The sequence below is a fragment of the Hyla sarda genome, chromosome 4, assembly GCF_029499605.1.
Source record: "Hyla sarda isolate aHylSar1 chromosome 4, aHylSar1.hap1, whole genome shotgun sequence".
Taxonomy (NCBI): Eukaryota; Metazoa; Chordata; class Amphibia; order Anura; family Hylidae; genus Hyla; species Hyla sarda.
Window position 1 is genome coordinate 291439947 of NC_079192.1, and position 14998 is coordinate 291454944.

The window sequence follows — 14998 nt, forward strand, 5'->3', positions numbered from 1 at the left end:
CCTGGGTCAGAGGATGTAAGGTTCTGCGTGCTTGCATTGTAGCGGCTGACAGATCTGCATACACGGAAATCCCATGAAATGGAGCGGCGAGACCATTATTTTTCCGGGCATATTCCATAAAGCGATCTTTTGTGGTGAAAAAATGAATCCGTGCTAATACATCTATTGGTACTGAGTCTGTTAGATGCTTAGGGAGAGGGAGACAGTGGGCTCTGTCCACCTCTAGCTCAGTAGGTGAGCAATCAGGTAAAGCTGCTTTGACCATTGAATGTACATATTGTGGGATGTTAGCGGGGAGGACAGATTCAGGGACGCCGCGAAATTTCAGATTGTTGCGGTGGCTCCTGTCCTCTAAGTCAGCTATTTTTTCTCTCAATACAGTAACCTCATCATCTAAATCATTATGAGAATCTATTAGCAGGTTATGAGAATCAGAGAACTCTTCAAATTTTGTTTCTATGTGATCAACCCTGTCTCCAAGATCATCCACAGTAGCTTGCAGAGGAGACATCATTTTATTCATGTCTCTGAGGAATGTCTTGTGTAGTACCATCAGCATGTTTTTCATTGCAATATCAGTAAGACATTCTCCTGACACCTCCAGAGTCTCTAAAGCATCATCACAATCATTATGAGCTCTTCCAGAGACAGTCCATTCAGTTGTATTAGTAGAAAGAGTTGCTGTGTGAGGGAGATGGCGCTGGGGAGCCTCGTGCTTCGCTGCCAGGAGAGTCATGCTGCTGTAGCTGTGGAGGGCTCTACCTGTCCTGTTCTGAGAGCAGGAGAGGAGCAGTGCTGCGAGGACTGTGACAGCTCCGGTACCGACCTGGAATGCCGGGTAAGTGCTGGGGAGACAAGTCTCTCATCTCCCTCTTCTGTCTGTGACAAAGACAGTCGGGCCGCATTTTTTCTTCGTCCCGGCATGTTCCCTGAAGTCAGGGGGATGTAGTAGCTCTTTTGTAGGGGATCTTTAGCTGCCGTCTGCGCTGAATTCGGACGCTGTTTCAGGCTTGGGTCAGGAGCTCACTTACAGTGCGGCCATTCACTCCGGCTGCCAGGCCACGCCCCCTCCACTGCATACTTTTGAGACTGCATGGCCTCTAGCAGTGGACCCTTTGCCTAAAGGGATTGTGTTACCATCCACCATTAACTATATGTATGTATCGTAACAAATTTGAAGAACAGTTACTTATCTGTAATATCGCTGCATACCGCTGAGACGGCAGAGTCTCCAGCAGCGAACCTCTTGTTTAGAGAACTAAGTACAGACACATCATCACAAGTACATACAAAGTATCTGTTTCTACAAAGGATACTTATTACCATTGTACTATCAACCTTTGGATTACAAAGTGCGGTCCTCTCATTCATTCATGACATTTGGCTGGATTACAGATGCGAAGTCACTGATTAAATGCACCTTATTTGAATGCAAAGTATATACCTCTATTATATATTAACTATACTTATTTTATTTATTTTATTTGATCTTGTCTACTATTTTTTGCCTTCTGCAATATTTATGCTATTACCTTGATTTGATTGTATAATTGCTAACTCACAAGGGCCCTGTGAAATTGGCATACACTATATATATTTAATAAATTAATAAATTATTTCAACCAAATATTCAAGACCCTGAGCCTCAATATCTATTTCCATTTTAAGAATTGTCCAGAGTAGGAGAAAATCCCCATAGCAAACATATGCTGCTCTGGACAGTTCCTAAAATGGACAGAGATGTCAGCAGAGAGCACCGTGCTCGTGATGTCAGCAGAGAGCTCTGTGTTCCAAAAAGAAAATATTTTCCTCTGCAGTATTCAGCAGCTAATAAGTACTAAAAGGATTAAGATTTTTTTTATAGAAGTAATTTACAAATCTGTTTAACTTTCTGGCACTAGTCGATCTTTAAAAAATAAAATAAAAGATTTCCCCCAGAGTACTCCTTTAATCTCAAAGTATGAGACTTTTATTTTTTGAGTTTCCACTACATAATCTAGATAAATAGAGACTTTTGTATTATTAAATTGCAGACTCCCCACAGTCCTTGTTTTTCTAAGTATAATGTCTCTGTCTTTGTAGCTCAGTGTTTGAAAGGGGTATTCCAAGCCAAAACTTTTTTTTATATATCAACTGGCTCCGGAAAGTTAAACAGATTTGTAAATTACTTCTTTTAAAAAATCTTAATCCTTCCAATAGTTATTAGCTTCTGAAGTTAAGTTGTTGTTTTCTGTCTAACTGCTCTATGATGACTCACGTCACGGGAGCTGTGCAGTTCCTATGGGGATATTCTCCCATCATGCACAGCTCCCGGGACGTGACATCATCATTGAGCAGTTAGACAGAAAACTTCAGAAGCTAATAACTATTGGAAGGATTAAGATTTTTTAATAGAAGTAATTTACAAATCTGTTTAACTTTCCGGAGCCAGCTGATTTTATATATATATATATATATATATATATATATATATATATATATATATATATATATATAAAAGGTTTTGCCTGGAATATATTCTGTGGGCTCTTTCCATGTAAAAAAAAGGGACAGAAGTTCTTTCCCCACTATCTCAGTTATCCAAGTTTGAATAAAACCGGTCATATAATTTTTTTCTGACCCCTCAGGGATACCAATATTCCTCAAATTACACCGTCTTGACCTTCTAAGTTACTTTATTTTTTAGCCACTGATTTTCTGTTTGCAGTATTTTCATCTCTTTCTTAAGATTTTCTACCTCATCCTCCACTGCACTTATTCTCTCCTTTCTGCTTCTCCCATCTAGACCTAATATTAGATAGGTCATTTCTTATAAGGGAGATTTCAGAACTGATAGTCCCAACTGTTTAGTAAGTCCCCCCACTGAGTATTACATTTCTCAATGGCTGGCATAACTCCAGCAAGCCAAAAGGGAGTCTCATCTGTCTGTTTCTCTTCCTTTCCCCCCATACTTTGTCTAGATTTTTCTGCCACATGGCTTAAGTATTTATCCATTTTTGTCCTGTTTATTCCTTTACTGGGCTAGTGGGATTTCATTTAGGGGCCATTATTTTTCTTTTCCTCCCGACTATAGCTATTTATCTTTAAACCCTTAACGACGCAGGACGTATATTTACGTCCTGCGCCGGCTCCCGCGATATGAAGCGGGATCGCGCCGCGATCCCGCATCATATCGCGTCGGTCCCGGCGCTCATCAACGGCCGGGACCCGCGGCTAATACCACACATCGCCAATCGCGGCGATGTGCGGTATTAACCCTTTAAGCTGACCGCCGCTTCTAAAGTGAAAGTGACCCGGCTGCTCAGTCGGGCTGTTCGGGACCGCCGCGGTGAAATCGCGGCGTCCCGAACAGCTGACCGGACACCGGGAGGGCCCTTACCTGCCTCCTCGGTGTCCGATCGGTGAATGACTGCTCCGTGCCTGAGATCCAGGCAGGAGCAGTCAAGCGCCGATAACACTGATGACAGGCGTGTTAATACACGCCTGTGATCTGTGTAAAAGATCAGTGTGTGCAGTGTTATAGGTCCCTATGGGACCTATAACACTGCAAAAAAAATGTAAAAAAAAAAGTGTTAATAAAGGTCATTTAACCCCATCCCTAATAAAAGTTTGAATCACCCCCCTTTTCCCATAAAAAAATAAAACAGTGTAAAAAAAAAAAAAAAAAAAACATATGTGGTATCGCCGCGTGCGTAAATGTCCGAACTATAAAAATGTATAATTAGTTAAACCGTACGGTCAATGGCGCAAAAATTCCAAAGTCCAAAAAAGCGTATTTTGGTCACTTTTTATACCATTAAAAAATGAATAAAAAGTGATCAAAAAGTCCGATCAAAACAAAAATCATACCGATAAACTTCAGATCACGGCGCAAAAAATGAGTCCTCATACCGCCCTGTACGTGGAAAAATAAAAAAGTTATAGGGGTCAGAAGATGAAATTTTTAAACGTATACATTTTCCTGCATGTAGTTATGATTTTTTCCAGAAGTGCGACAAAATCAAACCTATATAAGTAGGATATCATTTTAACTGTATAGACCTACAGAATAATGATAAGGTGTAATTTTTACCGAAATATGCACTGCGTAGAAACGGAAGCCCCCCAAATTTACAAAATGGCGTTTTTTTCCCGATTTTGTCGCACAATGATTTTTTTTTCCGTTTCGCCGTGCATTTTTGGGTAAAATGACTAATGTTACTGCAAAGTAGAATTGGCGACGCAAAAAATAAGCCATAATATGGATTTTTAGGTGGAAAATTGAAAGGGTTATGATTTTTAAAAGGTAAGGAGGAAAAAACTAAAGTGCAAAAACGGAAAAACCCTGAGTCCTTAAGGGGTTAATATAGATCTCAAATGTATAGTTTCACAGACAGCTCCACTAATAGAGTCTTTGTAGAAAGTACTTTCAGTCCTTATATGTTGCCTCTCTCTGTCTTCCAGTGCTTTTATATCCTTTTATAGGGTAGTCAGTGGACTGAGGTACTGGGGGTGAACCTTTTAGTCAAGGTAGCGGTTAAGGGTAGATAGCCTATTTATATTGATAGTTGCTACTACTATAGATAGATTCCATGCTCCACAGCTAGAAAGTCGTTCCCAGAAGATAGTAATTCTCATTTAAGATAGTATTTGTTTCCTTGTTTTGACCCTCTACAGCCCATCAGTACTTCAATGGGATCTAATATAGTTGTATGTCGCTTTAACTGGTCAGCTGGTAGAGGAGTTGAAAATTTTTATTCAGTTATATACTGTAGAGATGTTAATTCCAACACTTTTCAATCTCCAATAGATATTACTACTATAAGCTCCCCAGTCAGTAGTTATTTACAATTTCTCCAGTATTTTATATCTCACATACCGCCCAGTTCAAATATGGGTTACACAAGGTATTTTACTTTCTCGTATACAGCTTCAAGTCAAGTATACAGATCAGCGAGTGGACATAAAATAACTTATCTGAGCAGGCGTTATCTCCCAGCATTTTTAGTGTCCATTAAACAACACTGCTATAAAGCTCCACCATGCGCAGCAGGGATTTTTCCCATAAGGTATTAAATTTTATTTAACCGTGTGCGTTTTTTAATTTTTTTTATTGATTTAACCTTCTGTGTCCCAATAGCTCCCAGCAAACAATTCCCAGATACAAGCTCTTCTACAGTTAGTATATCACACGCCACAGGTGTATCTCCTACTACTAGGCGACTTCTCAAGCTCTATCTTTTCAAACTTATATACTGTACAGGCGTTAAATCCATATTGCTACCCAGACACTCCACCCGTCTCATTAATGGATTTTAGTTTAACCTTCTGTGACCCAGCAACTCCACCAAGCGTTTTTTTCCCCACACCTTTTATTTACAGACTCTCCAGTAGGTAGCATATCACACACCAATATATCAGCTGCTGTTGGATAATTCATCAGACTCTGCCCATTCTAATTCCAGTGCGGCAAGTCGGGGCTACACAGTATATTTCATATGCTCCTATAGAGCTATATATCAAGTAAGCAGGTAAACAAATGAGAAGACAGTTTAACTTGTTTAGGGATATACTGTGCAGACATTCAATTCTGACTCTTAAGCAACCATTGTATATAACTACTGCAAACAGTCCACATTTAGGAGTTTTTCCATAAACTTCCATCAAACAACTACTAAGCTCTGCACATTCAGGTTCCAATGAAGCAAGTCTGGAAAGCACAAGATGCCTTTAAATATTCATATATAGCTGCTTAACAAGTGGGAAATATCAGAGGGCATATCAGTACTATGGGGTGTATTATCCCCATTCACAGCTTTACCTTCTTCCATCAGCACTTTCCCCCCAGAGCCTCTCACACTCCGAGGCTTCCACCTCAGTTCAAACCCCCCGCTACCTGGCTCTTGCTCCACAGCTCCACCCCTCCACCTCTTCCAGCAGCTCCAGCTTCAGCTCCGATTTTGGCCTCAGACCCGGCACCCGCTCCGGTCCTCTCTTGTGCGCATCCGACACTGCCGCAGGTGCTCTGAAGTTGTTCCCCCGGCGGTTGCAGCCTACTTGGGATTACTGCTGCATCAGCTCCAGACAAGCCAGCAGGTTAGCAGCGGTGATGGCGTGGGGAAGAGGAGGAGCCTCCTAGCCTCTCCTCATGACGTCACTTCATAATATAATATTTTTACTTCTTGTCTTGCGTAAAATATAAATTAATTGAAAAATGAAGGATGATTGACAAAGCAGGAGCCTGCACAGAGCCCTGCTTGTCCTGTCCTCACTTCCTGTACTTGGACTCCTGTAATTGTAATATCTACTTTATATAAAAAGTTTTTGTTGACGACAGCTACACTTTAAAATGTTTTACAGGGCAAGTCTTAGCAATAGAGATACCAGATAAAACTAAATATTGAAAAATATGTGGAACCTATTTAATTTTGTAGAAGATCAGGAAAATCCTGCCTAAGATACTATGTGAAACTCAACCTGAAACCAGAAAAACTACATCTATATTTTTATTTCAGACTCAACAGAAATAAAAAAGCATAGATAATATCTTGGATGACAAAACTGAACTGGGTGTCATACTAACAGCATATATAGTTGCCTATATGTTTTATTGGTAATCATCGGCAACATAAATATATAATATCCGGATGAAATACTGTACAGTGTTGTTATCAAGGCAATTACTGTGTCAAGACAGCTATTAAAGTAGAGAGAAAATATGAAAGCATGACAGTAACCTGTGTGGCAGCTCTAACAGCAATCCATGCCAGCAATTTGTACAACTCCGATAGGCTTACAGTTTTCGCTCCATAATCCTTTTCCGTTACTTTTTCCCCCTGGAAAAAAATGTAAATGTTATACTGACACCGAATACATTTACTCTTTTAGCAGTTTAACCATTTTATCGATAACCCCATTATAGTGTACCTGTCAATAAAAAAAAACAAAAAAACTTTTGACATGCCCTAAAGTCAAAAGTTTTCATTAGTCAGGGTCAGACCCAGATCGATCATAAGAACGAGTGGGAAGAGAACCGCAGAGCCACAAGCTTTGTTCCCTGCTCCGTCTAGGAGTCTGTCCTGGTCATGTGCAAGTGAGACTGCAGATCTCAGATAAAAACTAACTTATTCCCTATCCACAGGATAGTGAATAAGTAGCTTATCGCGGAGGCTCTGGCCGCTGGGGCCTCCATGATCACTGGGATGGGAGTCAGCACTCACACACATTTTTTTTCTAAAAGACCTGAGTACAGCTTTCTGGCATCATTGGCCCTCCCATAGAAATGAATAGAGCGTGTGTCGTCTACCGGTAGATGACGCACACTCCTCAATGAGAGCAATGGGGTCCCGTCCTAGAGACTGCGGGAGGACCCAGTGGTCGGACCCACCGTGATCAGCCACTTATCCCCTTATCCTGTAGAAGTTAGTTTTCGCTGGAGTACTACTTTAACTTTAAAAAGGCTTCCTTGAAAGGAAACTGACAGCCGGTTCACTGCACTAAATGTATACACAGGGTTATAGTGTGGACCGGAATGAGCAATACATAATTTCATCAGGTTTACATGCCCTGTGTATTTTGTTTAGAGTGGGTTTCCCAGTTTCCCTTTCATATAATATATGCAATATTAGAGGGGCTGTAATCGGTTGTCTGACATATATTAATATGCTCTGGTAAGACAAGCAAAATGTGAAAACATTTCAACTGGAATTAAAAATCCTCCTGTGTCCGGATATTGCAAATACATTCTTGTTATGGCACCCCCTGGTGTCCTTTTGAGTACCTCTGACATTCTGAGAGGTATTCAAACAAACACAACGGGGCACCACAAAAAGAATGTAAAAGGAGTATCTAGACAAACAAGGATATTATGTTTTATGCAAACTAACAGGGGAAATATGTCACAATGAAGAATAAATGCGGAGCACTCACCCAGTATGTATAGCAGGACTGTTCTTTATTTGAAAGACTTCTTCATTTCAGGATACAGACAGGGGAGCGCGATGGTGCGTGTGCGGGGGTATACGAGTCAGCGGCGACGGACCGTATTCGCGCCGAGGCGCTTCGTCAGGCCGGTGCTTAGCCTTGGCGCGAATACGGTCCGTCGCTGCTGACTCGAATACCCCCGCACCATCCCGCTCCCCTGTCTGTATCCTGAAATGAAGAAGTCTTTCAAATAAAGAACAGTCCTGCTATACATACTGGGTGAGTGCTCCGCATTTATTCTTCATTGTGACATTTGATCGAACTGAAAAGCGTGATTAGCACCACTCATTCAGCAGGTGTGATTTCAGCAGCAGGATCGCATCACCGGCCAGTTAATGCATGTGAATAGCTACAGGTAGTTAGTGCTCGCTCCAGACCTTTTTCTTCATATTGGACTAACAGGGGAAATACATTGTTAATAGTGGGACAATTTCTTTACCATAGTAAAGGGACTGAGTTTATAACAGTTTTACCTTTTGTGCCACAAGTTAAACTCTCAGCCCTTCCATGGCACTCTTCTTCTGCAGTTTTTGTTTTAGTGTTTTAGACCTATGCTGACAGATTTATATATATATATATATATATATATATATATATATATCTATAACAGAACAAATTGACAGCGTGGAAAGTGCAGATAATCATTTATTGAATAAAATCAGGAACACAGGAACGGGAAAAACATGACGCGTTTCAGGCGTGTGCCTGAAACGCATCATGTTTTTCCCGTTCCTGTGTTCCTGATTTTATTCATTAAAGGATTATCTGCACATTCCACGCTGGCAATTTGTTCTGTTCTCTGCTGTTCGGTGTAGCCATACACCTGCCGCGCTGTGGACGCCTATCCAGTGAGCTGATCTACCTGCTCCTACTTTTTATTTATTAATATATATGTCTGCAGGTGTGGATAACTGGGGCTTATGTCACAGATCCAAGGCTAAGGGCCACGGACCTCAAAAGCTGTCAACGACTGTAAATAGCATTCTATGTATATGATGCTATGGAAAAAAAAAGAACTGCATACATTTGGCTGTTTTTCCTGTATCTTTCCCAACCACTGTGAACATTGTGTGACTTTTTGCACTGCTGATGTTTACACAAAGTACACAAGTATGTAGAACTAGGCACACGTATGAAAATTAATTAAAGAATCCAGGTTCCTATGAAGACTGCAAATAAAGTGAATGCTACAGTGCCACAGTGGCTCAGTACTACTAAGATATAGGTAGACTACCAGTTTTGTGTTGCTTTTTTCAATTGAAAAATGGTTTAGCGCCTGGAGGCCTAAGTGTAGCAGTTAAAGATAAAGATGTTGTTCAAGATGATATTAGTAATACATAGTATACCCCCATAACTGCAAGTAAAAACTAAATATTCCTTTAAAATATCTATACTTATAACAACCAATGAGATTCCCATATCATAATTCAATAATCTACATTATAATGTCTGCATCTATTGGATGCAATCAAGGCCAATAGCATTTTTCTATACTACAGAAACCATGACATGAATTATTTTGCTGCTTGAGATGCTGTATAAACACAGTATCTGAAACCTGAGTCATAAAATACATACAAAATTCACAAAATCAGATGCATAGCATAGTAGTTTTATACTGATATGAAACCCTCCATTGTGAAAATAAATGTTTTGTGACACATAATTGCCACTTGCTTATTTTCAGAAATATACAAAAGGAAGTGAGACAAATCCTACTGAATAATGTTAACTATTCAGACAAAAATAACCAGCTTCACAGAAATGTTAGGATTACCTTTCGCTTTGAAGTAGTTTTAGGAGCACATAATGGTATAGTACTTGTTTTGTTTGAATCCAAACTGGACATGTGCAAGTAGACAAGCGCTATCTCTAGATAACATTTTCTCATTAAACTAAAAGCAAAAAGTAATGACATGAAATATAGTTACTGATGTATGATTAGAAATATTTATAAATATAATAATTCAAATATATTTAGTGAAATAATTGCATACATTTAAGATCACATTTATGTACTTTAAAGGAGATATCCAGTGCTGAAAAACTTATAAGTTTCAGATTGCGGCGGGTCCGACCGCTGGGGTACCCCGCGATCTCCTGTACGGGGCCCCGGCTCGCTGGACAGATAGCCGTGTTGACCAACGCACAAAGCGGCGGCCGACACGCCCCCTCAATATAGTGCTACAGCAGAGCAGGAGATTGCTGAAGGCAGCGCTCCGGCTCTGCCATAGAGTTGTATTGAAGGAGCATGTCAGCCGCCGATTCGTGCGGTGGTCAACACGCCCCCTTCCCACGGGCTGCTGGGGTCCTGTACAGTAGATCACGGGCGGTCGGACCCCTGCGATCTGAAACTTATCCCCTTTCCTTAGGATAGGTTCAGCACTGGACTACTCCTTTAAGGAAATCTGTCAAACATGTAAAACAGGACAACAATATCAAACATACCTTTGTTAGTGTCAATGGTTTACCACAACTTATAAATTTATTATTATTTTTTCCAGATTTCAGTGTGAAGGAGGAGGAACCAAGCTGCTAAGATGCAGCAGATCACGCAGGATTTGGAGACAGGGCTTGGAGCTCTGTACATGAAGCAACCCAGGGCAAGGAGGGGAAGCAGGAGGCAAGCGATGCTGTGGCACTTAAGCAGCTTAGCCCTGCCTCCTTGACACTTAAGCCTGGTAAAAACATCATCATGTTGGGGCAAAAATAAATATGGGCTGACAGATTTCCTTCAAGGGGACTGTAGTAAATGCACAAAATATTACTAGATGCAAATGATACAGTTAAACATATAAAAGTCAGCAAGAGTGGGAGCCATTATTTAAAGGGGCACACTATTCTGGCAAACAAAATGACTCTTGAGCAAGGGACCCATCTAAAACAGTTACAGGGAATCTATCATCGGTGTCACCTGCACTAACCTGCTGGTACAGGCAGTTAGTGTGGGAGACACTGATGATAACGATACTAACAACCCCTGAACCATGGTCCTATTTATCCATCTTGCTTAATCCGGCAGCAGGCTTGGAGCATGGCTGGAGCACGCTGACATCAACGCTGCTGTTTCCGCAAGCCTGCCCGCAGCAGGGCCCAGCAGAGAAGAAGCAGCGGTGATGTCAGCGTTCCTCATGCTGTGCACCAAGCCTGCTGCCAGAATAAGGATGAATGGGAATAAAGATCGGGAGTAGGTAAGTATAATTAGCATCAGTGTCACTTGCACTACTTGCCTGTATGAATAAGTTAGTGTGGGTGACTAAATCTAAAATATTAGCATGCAGATCTGTACATGCCCACTCATCAAGTTGTGAACAGCACAAGTGGTAGAAAACCCAACTCTGACCTGAAGAAGATGCCAAAGGAAATATAGTAAAGCAGATAAGGATGTTGGAACTTTATAAATCCTATGCACTTGCCCCACTTCATATGTACACTTATTTTTATGTATCTCTTCCACTACTTTAAGGAGAAGCCACTATTAGAGCTTGGTCAGTGTTACAATTATAATACTGCTTAGTAAACTTATAACTGTCTTACTGTACCTGAAGTTTTGATCAGTATCCAGGCTAATGTTGATAGCTTCTGAGAAGGACTTGACAGCACAGGACTTTTCATGGTCTCCTAAGACAAACATCAGTCGTTCTGTCTGACCTATTACAGATTATAAGCAATAAATATTTCTGAAGAATATGTTTGCAAACTAAAATTAGTGCAATGTTTTTAATATTTTTCTGACAACCTCTAGCAGAAACTTATGCATGGTGCTGCATAGATACTATTTAATGTACAATAGAATACATTGGTCTTATATTGGTGTTAGGAATAATATCTGCCAACTCTGTTTTTTTGATGATAACCCCACTGGCCATATTAAAAGAAAAAATGTCATTCCTATTTCTATTCCAAACCTCTGACACTGATAGCCATTAGGGTAATGAGACACATGGTACCTTTTATATAGGTGTCTGTGCTACCATAACATAGAATACGGCTTTTATTCTCTGGTGCCAAGGGGCATTCCCTAGACCCTATAGTGCTGAGGGCTGGAATGCCTCCTCCTCACTCCCCCCCCCCCCCCATCCCTGTCCCTGTTTAATTGGCATTCAGCTATACGCTAAGTCCTTACTGTGAATCTTAACCAGAATTACATACAAGTATTGAACTTTGGTTTATAACTAAGACCCATAACATTGTGCTAAAACCCCACACAACATACTTAATAACTTGCAGCAGATGTATCCAATGACTATGCAAAATACCTTTTAAAAAGAGCAACTCGGCTTCCAAGTCTCTTTGTCGAAATGCAGACAATCTGCATAGCTCTAATGCCATGGTGAACAGATTAAAACTTGGCAAAATGTAAGATGGCTTAACAGATGATACAGAAAGAGAATTTGCTTGTAGAGTCAGTATGCGTCCTGTAAAAAGGAATCATGTATAATTGTTATTGCAGTGTTTTTCTCTGACAAAGTAATGTTGCTCTAACATGCACTAACATATATCTTTGTCATTGTTGGCCATGAGTGTAGGAACTAGATGGGACACATCCCCCCGGAATATCAGAGGTGTGTGTGTGTGTGTGTGTGTGGGGGGTGTTGGGTTAAAAGGTAGGACTGTGTGTGATGGACGGTTGTGTCCTGCGTGTGGATTACTCTTATGCGAAGAGGAGGAGTCAGTGTAGTCAGGTGTCAGGCACTAGAGGCAGTCTGTCTCTTTAGTGCCTGGCACCTGACTGTGCTGACTCCTCCCTTGACTCCCACCTGTAAGAGTATTTCACCAGAGCAGAGTATGTGTGTCAGTGCGGCATCTCGTGCCACCATCACAACTTCTGTCTGGCTGGCGATTGTCCCAATTGGGGTCTGGAGAAGAGGCGTCTGGGCTTTGGAGGAGAGGGGTCTAAGGACAGGGGTCTGGGGGAGAGTGGTCTGGGGATATGAGTCTGAGTGACAGAGCAATCATGAGTGACAGGGGTCACATGGAGAGAGTGATCTGAGTGACAAGGTTGTGGGGGACAGAATGTTCTGGGGGCATGAGGGGTCTGGGGGACGGTTTTGGGGAACATAGCAATCTGGGGGCTCGAGTGGTCTGAAAGACGGAGGGATTTAGAGGACAGAGCAGCCTGGGGGCTTGAGTGGTCTGGGGGCATAAGGGGTATCGGAGACTCTAGATTCGCCCCTGATCCGGTGGCAAGACAGGTGCAGCATCTGTTTGTGCTGTGATAATGCCTCCCTGTATAGACAGTAACAGGAGAAGATGTCCAACTAAGCTTCTGCCTTACAGTTACCAAGCAGGAGCCAGCGGCGAGGATGCTGCACCTGGTCAAGGGGCTGGAGCCGCTGTCATGAGGATCACTGGCTGTCAGTGTGCCCCAGCAGTAACGTGTCTATCCTAGAGCAGGTATGCAACATCCTGCACCACACCAGTGTGCTTAGGACCTGCGTACTCCAAGTGATGCTAAATGGTGCAGTTTGCACCATACAGTACAGTCAGGAGATAGTAATTCATTGTAGCAGATACAGTGCAATTATGTATTAGAATGTAACTCAGGATCAGTACAGGATAAGTAATGTAACGTATGTACACAGCAACTCCACTAGCAGAATAGTGAGTGCAGCTCTGGAGGATGTAACTCAGGATCAGTACAGGGTAAGTAATATAACTTATGACTTAAAGGAGTGTCTGATTGTGGGGGATCTGTCCCCTGTGATCTCCTGCATGACACCAGGCTCTCCTCATGCACGGAGAAGGATGATTCCCCCCCCCCCCCCCATCAATGCTGAAGTACCCCTTTAATAGTGCCTACACAGGCTGTCTCACACACAGCCTGCACAGTCCAGGCCAGATCCCTATCATTGTTGATTTTCCGTTCCGCATTGATACCTATAATGAGGAATCTGAAGCTCAATTTTGTAGGATTATGCATATGTGAGTGGTCCCGTCCCTTTTGGCCCCTCCACCTTTATCACTTCCCCTTTTCTAGCTTTGCTCTCAAATAACCATGCCCACTTAAATGTTATTTCCCACAGATGTAAGGGTGTTCCTACACCCTTAGTTTTGGGTCTTCATATTTTCAGCCAAAAAGAGGAATGGACAGAAAATATAGCCATGAGTAAGTAATATATATGCATGCCTGAAAAACAACCAGCCAGATAAAATACAATTTAGAGGACAGTAAATGTTGTAGGACAAGGCATGATACCATAACTACAATGGGAATACCTCTTTAAACTATCTTCTTCTAAAGCTAAACTCTAATTTGCACTAAATTTGTTTCTCAAAAACAACAGAAAGACAAGGACAGATATACACTGTACAGTAATAAAAGAATAACAAGCAATATGGCTGCACTTCCTGTTGTGTTTTTTTTTCTTTTATATTTATCACAACAAAACAGAAAAACCCTGTGCAAAAATCACAACAATTTGGCTATTGGTTTAATCCATAACATAAAATTTAAATTTTTGAATACATAAACAAAGGTTATGCAGCTTTCTGCTTTTTCCTGCTCTTTGTACAATGTGGAATGCCGCTGGTGGAAAGAACATCTGCACAAAGAATGAAAATATAAATTTTTTTGTGGCATGCCGGCAGACTGCATTTCTGTCTATGGAAATTGTGCATATGCAATTGTGCCTGCAGTGGATTATGCATGTGTAAATGTTACCTAAGGGTAGAGTGACACGTGTCATACTTTGCTGTGTATTTGCTGCTGCATGTTTTCCTACCCACTGAAGTCAATGGGTAGCAAACTATGCAGAAAATATGCAGCTAAATACGGCACCCGTGACCCTACTCTCAGGGTGTATTTATACATGCCCGCTGCAGATTTGAAGTTGCCGATCCACAATTGAAGTTGCTGATCCACAATCTGCAGTTGTAAAATCTGTAATTTCAGTGACATGCTTCAGATCATTCAGACAAAAATTGAATAAATGGGTGGGTGCCGTGTCCCCCAATGGAGGATACTAGAAAAAGATTTTACTTGGTTGCTCTTCATTGGGGGACACCTATACTGATGGGACGTACCAAAGCAGTC

The 14998-nt window shown here is 41.4% G+C and overlaps 1 protein-coding gene and 1 long non-coding RNA gene across 2 annotated transcripts in view; one reads left to right on the forward strand and one right to left on the reverse strand.

Moving 5' to 3' along the window:
• The window catches only part of CFAP54 (cilia and flagella associated protein 54), a 395393-nt gene that overhangs the window by 62227 nt on the left and 318168 nt on the right, over nucleotides 1-14998 (reverse strand). Inside the window, exons 58-61 of the mRNA XM_056574483.1 lie at nucleotides 12222-12380; nucleotides 11505-11613; nucleotides 9740-9857; nucleotides 6717-6815 (exon numbers count right to left, since the gene is read on the reverse strand). Of these exons, the coding sequence (XP_056430458.1) occupies nucleotides 6717-6815; nucleotides 9740-9857; nucleotides 11505-11613; nucleotides 12222-12380 (485 nt within the window). The remainder of the gene's footprint in view (nucleotides 1-6716; nucleotides 6816-9739; nucleotides 9858-11504; nucleotides 11614-12221; nucleotides 12381-14998) is intronic.
• LOC130369347 (uncharacterized) overlaps nucleotides 1-14998 on the forward strand; it is a 73468-nt gene that overhangs the window by 29173 nt on the left and 29297 nt on the right. The window contains exon 2 of the long non-coding RNA XR_008892727.1: nucleotides 10467-10643. This is a non-coding gene — a long non-coding RNA (uncharacterized LOC130369347). The remainder of the gene's footprint in view (nucleotides 1-10466; nucleotides 10644-14998) is intronic.